Genomic DNA, 7727 nt, shown 5'->3' on the forward strand with positions numbered 1-7727 from the left:
CAGCGCCAGCGCCGCCGCCGCCGCCCCCGCGCCGCTCTCGCCCGGCTGCGCCGCCGCTCCCTCCGCACGGCTCCGCCGAGACACCGACGAGCCGGCGCAACCCAACCCGCTGCCGCCGAAAACAAGCGCTGACTGACAGCGCCCGCGACCAATGGGAGAGCGCGGCGCTCGGCGGGGCGGGCCCGGACGGGCGGGACGTGGCGCCGCAGCCAATCGGAGCGCAGGGTTTGGTTGGCCGGTCGCGGGGGGGGGGAGACGGCGCACGGACGCGCGTTCCTAGAGCGGGGCGGGGCCGCCGGGCATTGTGGGAAGGTGGCGGACCGGGCGGCCGTGGTGGGGCGGGATGGGACCGGAGCGGACCCTCCCGTTACCGGGCCCGGCCGGGCCGAGCGCGGAGCCGCCGCCTCCTCTCGCCCTCTACGGGCCCGCGGTCGGGCCCCGGCGGGCGGGTAGGGCCTTGGCGGCCGCTGGGATGGCGGCACAGGGCGGGCCCGGSCCCGGACGTTGCGGCTCGTCCCGCACGGCTCGGAGCCCTCAGCGGGTGCCCGGAGCGGGCCAGGCCCGACGCTGCGTGGAACGGGCCCGACTCAGCCCGCAGACCCCGCCAGCCCGGCCGCCCCCAGCCCTCGGTGCCCGGGAGGAAAAGGCTGAGGCCTCGCTGTCCCAGCGCTGTGCTCCRGGCTCCGGCTGCTGCCGTGTCCCACCAGAGCCAGACCGAACCTGCCCCCTGAGATCTCTGGGTGCCGCCTCCGAGCCCTCCCTCGCTCTGTCTCTCCACACAGGGGGCTCAGAGCTGGCTTTAACCCCGGTTTCTTCATCCCACTAGGCGCCTGTTGACCTGTAGCAGTTCCTCCAGCCAGCAGCCTGATGGATCCCATCCATGGCACAGCCTTGTGTTCATCYTTCTGCTGCCGGTGCAGCTTTATCTGTCAGAGCAGCGTCACTGTGCTCTGTGAGAGCTGCCCCAAGCAGAACACCTGCCACCTGGACTCACCATACATTCACACCCCTCCTGTAAGCACCTGTGGCTGCACACCCCTCGCCCTCCTTGGGCTTGTGTCTAAAAAGTCTTTTTAAAGGTGCAAAAAAGTGTAACAGAGCTRTTACATACCTGTCTTGTCAGCAGCCTGGTTTATGCCATGGTTTGCCAGTCCCTCCCTCTGGGCAGTTTGAGACAGGAACACAAGATACTCAAAAAACAATAGGTTCTATTWTCCACTTAAATTCTCTCTTACACCTGCGCTATTTCTATGAGTTCTTTGCTTCAATTAAAAAAAAAAAAAAAGATTCTAACTTTGTTTTGGTGGTCTCTCCACTGTTTGGCCTTTTACAACACCAATACTCACCTCCCATTATTACATTCTCTTACTTTCTCTCCCAGGTGCCCCACAGCCAAGAGGACTGTTCCTCCCTCACCACAGTCCTCTGGCAGAGGAGGTGTGGTCATTTTGCTTAGGCAGCTGAAAATTACTCACTCAGCAGACACAAGTGCTCAGCAYACCCAGGATCAAAGCCACACTGGCTGCTCCCTGTGACCTGTTGCCCTTTGGAACTCCCATCTCTGGACAGTCCTTCAGGAGACTGAAGTTCCTYGAGCAAGTCACTCGACCTCTTTGCATGTCCTCAGGCTGTGAGGGTAACAGATAACACATCTGGGGTTTGCTAAAGAATTATCTGTTTGGGATTGCTGGGCTGCTTTGAACCACAAGGTGCTGTGTGCTGCAAGCAATGATTTTGGCTGCCATCTCCTGAGCAGGATCAAAATCTAAAGGCCAGAAGAGCCTGAAGAAGTTCTTTCTACAGTTTGCCGAAAGAAAAGGAGTAACAAAATTTTGCATCCAATCCTGGATCACTTGCTTGGTTCCTGCTGATGGGAAGCTTGGGGACCACAGAGATTGAGTTTGGATAAATCCTGATCMCAGTGTTGATTTAAGGATGGCAGAACTGCAACAATAGACCATCCACTCCCTCCCTTTCTGCCCTATTGGAAGAGTTTTGGTGCTCAGAAGGTTCCCAGGATTTCCCTCAGCTCTGTCACCAGTGTGCTGTGYAATTCCCCAGTCTCCATGTCCCTGTTCCCCCAGAAAGTTGATCCTGAATGTGTCAGGCCACTTCCAGAGCAACTGTTCCCATGGCCCAAATTTGCAGCAGTTAATACTGTCCCATTTGTTTATGGAGAGAAAGACCTTGAGGCCCATGCTGGGCAGCATTGCAAGCATTTCAAAGTTTTSTTTTCTCCATTCTGGCCCCATTTCTCAGGTGCTTGTGAGTTCCAGATGCTTGAGAGCAGAGGGGAGCAGAGATTGCCAGCAGGGTAGGGAGATGATCCTGCAAGGCTGAGGGAGCTGAGTGTGTTCAGCCTGGAAAAAAAACAGGGATCTCACCAACATCCAGGAGCATCTGAAAGAAGAATGTCAGAGGATGGAGCCAGGCTCTGCTCAGTGGTGCCAGCAAGAGGACAATGRGCACAAACTGATGCACAGGAAGTTCCACCTTGAACATGAGGAAAAACTTTCCTGTGCAGGTGACAGAGCACTGGAAGGGGTTGCCCAGAGARGTTCCAGAGTCTYCTTTTCAAGGGAGGRATGTGTCTGGACACTCTCTGGGTGCTGAGGGACCAGGGACCCAGCTGCAGAGCACGTGTCAAATGTTTCAGCCTCCCCCAAAATTAATTTTACAGGCTTTTCAATTGCCTGTCACAGGAAGATGCCACGAGGAGATTTGAGTTCTCTGAGAAGAGGGGGAAAGGCACCGAGATCAAACAACACTGACAGATGCAGCCTGTGACAGCAATTGCTGGATTAGTTTTTTTAAACCTTATGTTTCACATCTGGTTTGTCATGGTGTTGTAGGTGGGCTCTGCACAGTAAACTAGGATAACAAACCTACATTTTCCATGATCCTTTCATCCCCTCGGATCCCAAAGCACATCATTTAATTGCACTCAACCTGCACAYAGATTTCATAAATAAAGGAATATGAATTAGCATAGCCACTGCAGCATTCACACAAGTTACTAAGACACAATCTCCTTGTGCAATCAATCCAGCCTCATGCTTCAGTGTTTGTCATAAATTGAGGTCAGGAAGAAATGTTCTCCCTACCTGGAGGAGAGCTGCTGAACTAGCCGGGTACAGAAAGACTCTTAAGGGTGTAGTAATCCGTCTTCCCCGTGCAAATCTCAGAAATTGCTGCGAATATTCATTTGGTTTAGCTCCAGTGCAGTAGATGAACACTGATCTGTGCAGGGACAGAAGGGATCTGCCTCATATGAGGCAGGAGGAAAGCCTGGGTGATCCCTTTGACCTCAAAATTGCTCCTCCCTGGGTCCAGCAAGAGGAGAGGGGAAAATCCTGAATCTTTGCCATCCCACAGTGTGCCTGGTCAAGCAGCTGCTCCTCTGCCCACTCCAGCCCCTGTGGGTCACTCCCACCATCAGGCTCAGTCTGCAGAGCGATTCACACGCTGCTTCTGCAAACTGATTGTGCCAGGAAACTTCTCTTGGCCAAAGTGGATTCCCCTGGACCTCCTGACCGTCTTACAGCTTCAAATTTCCTGCTTATCTCTCACCAAACGCCTCAGGGACACCACCCAGGGGGTGAGCAGGTTCAGGCATCCTTGCCATGTGCTTCCTAATCACGGCTCAAGCTGCAAAATCCCTTTCCTGCTTCCTGCAAGGAGTGTGAACTGTTCCTTGCACTTTGGCTGGTAAAAAGGATGATAATTACCCCTAATCAGTCTGCAGCAAAAACACAGGCCACAGCAGAAGGGAGGGGTGGGGGGCAGCCACCASGAGGAATGGAACCCAATTATTCCAAGTCACTGATAAAACGGGATCAAAGAGGGTAGGAATGTTTTACCAGCTGTAAAAAGCCTGCCTGGACCAAGGCTATTCTTGGAGAAAGGCCCTTTCTGCCCACAGGCCATTCCTGGCTGGGACCTCTGCACATCCAGGGACAGTTTCTCATTTTTCTCCTTGGTGCAGGCGAGGAATTYGGGCTGGTGTTCATTTCTGCCTCTGAGGGCAAGCAGCGAGACAGATCCAGCAGGAAATGAGCACAGAACCGGGGGCATCTGGTGCAGAATGAGCACTTTGTGCGCTGCCCAAATGGGCACTGAGGTGCTGGAGCTCTGCTGTGCCCCATCAGGAGCACCAGGGTGTCCCAAGGGACACAGCAGTTGGGTTTGGGGGGTGACAGGGGCAAGGGACAGCACTGCTGGATGGCATCTGTGCCCTGCCAGTGCCACATCAGGAGCACCAGGGTGTCCCAAGGGACAGTTGGGTTTGGGGGGTGATGGGGGCAAGGGACAGCACTGCTGGATGGCATCTGTGCCCTGCCAGTGCCACATCAGGAGCACCTGGGTGTCCCAGGGGACACAGCAGTTGGGTTTGGGGGGTGACAGGGGCAAGGGACACTGCTGGATGGCATCTGGGCCCTGCCAGTGCCACATCAGGAGCACCTGGGTGTCCCAGGGGACAGAGAAGTTGGGTTTGGGGGGTGACAGGGGCAAGGGACAGCACTGCTGGATGGCATCTGTGCCCTGCCAGTGCCACGTTTGTGGGGAGGGCAGTGCTGCAGTGGTGRGTGCCATGGGTGCTCCTCACATCCCTGGGAACCCCACTGCTCATCCCAGAGACCTGCCCAGCTCACAAAAACAGCAGGAGAGTTGGGAGGTGGTTGAAGGAGAAAAGGAAAGGACCCCCTTATGTGAAAGACTTCAGAGGCAGAGTGCTTGTAAATCACTCCYCGTTCTGCCCAGCCCTCGCCTCATGTCTGGCTGATTGTGTTATGCCATCTGGAGAAAGTTTAATATAAAAAGCCAATAATCCCTGTGATAAGAGCGGTGATAAGGGACAGTGTGGCCTGGATGTGGCAGGGAGCCAAGGTCCAGCGCCTGGCTACCCCCACCAGTCCTGGCCTTCTCATCCCAGCCAGGTGGCACAAACCTGGCAGTGTTGGGCAAAACCAAAAAAAAAAAAAAGCAGGAAAGCAGGAAGCAGCATTGCTGCTGGTAAAGAGGGACTGGGGAAGCAGGGAAGGAGGAAGGGGAGAACTCTGTGAGCCCCAGGAGCATGGCATGGGGCTAACAGCCCACAAGCTACCATCACTGTCCCTTATGAAATACCTCAAATGTCTGAATATGGGGTGGCAGTGGGGGATTGCAGCCCTGGAAGGGATTTGGGTTTTTTTGGCAGGTGGGGTATGGATGGCAGCTGAAGGTTAATGAGTGGGGTGGGTCTCAGCCCCGTTTTTACTGGAAGGACTGAATGCCACAGCATTCAAACCACAAGTGAGAAGCAAAGGAGGAGTCGCTGGCTGAGCCACCCCACACCCACCAAGGTCCTGTCAGTGCCACTCTGAGGTGAGCAGTGCCCCAGGAAACCCAATCCTGCAAAGCATCTGTGTATGGGGTCAGCTTGAGGTGATGGGACCCCATAGAGATCCTGAGGCTGTGGAGAAAGGAAAAAAAACCTTCCTAGTCTCAGKAGCTGAATTGCTGCTGTGCCTTTTTTATTCCTTCCTCTTTAATTCCAGGTAGAAGAGATGCTATTCTCAGGGTAAAAGCAGGATCTCAGGGCCTACATTTTCATGATAATGACAGAATGGCTTTCACCTTGTGTCCAGAGCTTCAGAGCAGAAAATGTCTGTACARCCTCTCTCCTTGAACCAGTGCAGGAGTGGGATATTACATCTGAATAATTTACAAAGGCTCTTCATTACACAGATTTATTTTTGGCAGCTTTGTTAGACTGCTCCTTTTAGGAACGAATAGGAAGTTTCTCTGGTTTCATTAGGACATCCCTGTATGAACTGTTCCAGTGGGGCCAGGGACTGGGACAGCTTATTGCTCCATTAGAAATGCAAAATATTTCTGCCCTCTGTGACCCCTGTGGTTTTCTGGAAACCCACCTGAATGCCCAGCTCTAACCCAGCCCTGGCTGTAGCAAAGGCCCAGCATGATTTTATTCCTGATCAAGGTGTTCAGGGAGTGAGRGGCTTCCCAACATCGCCTTCAAAGAGCTTTGCAGCAGACAAATGTTGGTTCACTTGGAGAGCTCCTACACAGAACTCCATTTCCTGCACTGGAAAAAYCTTCATTTCTCACGCCAGGTCTGAGGTGGGCTGTGGGAACCCCCGCTGTTCTCCAGGCTGTGTTTGGGGCCAGCTCCTCTGTGCCCAGGCCATATTCAGCCCCACTGACTCACACAGCCCGGGCAAGGCTAAAATCCCCTCTTTTTCAGATGCAGGTGCATTGCCCGGCTGGAAACCRGCCCATTAAAAAGTCATTTACCAGGCACAAGTGAGTTTGTGTTCCCCTGGATTGGGAATTGCCAAGATTATACCATAAATTAGTGCGTTTCCTGGAAGAATGTAAGGAGAGAGTGGAAGGAAAAAAAATAAAAAAGATAAAATGGAACATTTTGTAGCCAACAGAAATGCCAATAAAGGAGCATTTCATTTCCCACTTGGAAAGGAGTGACTGCAARTTGCTGCAAGGGTAGGGCAGGGTGCCCGTGCTGCTCCAGCACCAGGGGAAGGGGACAACAGGGAGCTGCTCTGGTCTCATGCACACACTGACTACAAACTGCATCTCTCTGCCCTTGAGCAGAGCCTAAGCTGGGGTGACTCAGTTTCTCTCCATGTAAAAAGGGGGACCGGGATGCCAACCCCACTGGGGGAAGACTGTCTGCCCTGTTTTCCAACCCTTATTCTGCAGGGACACAAAGCCTGCCTGCACTATTAATAATCCTTGGCATGAAGCTGTCACAGTTTCCACTAATATGGAGATGTTGAAGGGAAAAAGCTACTGCACAATATGCACGAGGTGTCACAATAACTCAGCTGCTATATTGTTCTTTTTAAAAATAAATACCACAACAGGCCAGCCCACAATGCTGGAGTCATGACGTGGAGGGTTTTATTTTTAATCAGAAAATGTACTGATTTTTAATGATAGACAGAGAGCAACATCTGAAATTTATGAAAGCTCCCTGTGTGCTCACACGTACCAACCGTGTTCCTTGCCTGTTATTCCCCGAATGGCTTCCAAGGACCTGATCCTGCCTCAGGATGGGCACATTTGTGTGTGAGGCTTTGCAGGAGGCCCCAAGGCAACAAAGTCCTTCCAGAAATAAAGTCTTGTGGCTGAATTCCCCACCCCACTGCTCTCGGGGGGGATGCAATCGATCCCCCAGGACACGAACTGCAGGGTCTGGACGTTTAGGTCCAAAGTTTGCATCCAGAGCAGAACATTCCATTGTCCGGAGATCAGAGGTTTGTCCGGGGGGGCAGTTGCAGGTGAATTACCTTTTTTCCTTTGCCTTCCCTCATGCTCATCCAAGGGCAGCGCTGAAATAAAGCGAAACGAAACCTTGGGTAACAAAATGCCCGTTCTGCTCGGGGAAGGGTGTGAAAATAAGCTGCGGAGGGTGAGGAGTTTCACTGCCCGGCACGGGCCGGTCCGGGGGCTCTGGACATCCCTCAGGCCAGCCGGACCCTGCAAAACACCGCGGCCTCCGCCGGGCCGGGCTCGGAAGGGCCCGGGAACGGGAACGGGAACGGGCAGTGACACCCGGCAGCCCCGGGAGGATGCGAGGAGAGGGGAGAGGATGTTGGGACAAGGCCGATCCGGATGGCGGGGCCTCACCCCTCAGCGGGCAGGGCACGGAGCGGAGCCGGGCYCGGTGCCCGCGGGCGGCGGCGCTGAGCGGCGGGGGCGGGGAC

General features: G+C 54.2%; 1 protein-coding gene across 1 annotated transcript in view; it reads left to right on the top strand.

The window, feature by feature from the left end:
* Nucleotides 1-7387: 7387 nt before the first annotated feature.
* The window catches only part of TLE5 (TLE family member 5, transcriptional modulator), a 9352-nt gene continuing 9012 nt past the window's right edge, over nucleotides 7388-7727 (top strand). The window contains exon 1 of the mRNA XM_057377558.1: nucleotides 7388-7432. Within this exon, the coding sequence (XP_057233541.1) occupies nucleotides 7388-7432 (45 nt within the window). The remainder of the gene's footprint in view (nucleotides 7433-7727) is intronic.

This window comes from Malurus melanocephalus, unplaced genomic scaffold, assembly GCF_030028575.1.
Source record: "Malurus melanocephalus ecotype Western Australia unplaced genomic scaffold, MMel_1.1 scaffold_318, whole genome shotgun sequence".
Taxonomy (NCBI): Eukaryota; Metazoa; Chordata; class Aves; order Passeriformes; family Maluridae; genus Malurus; species Malurus melanocephalus.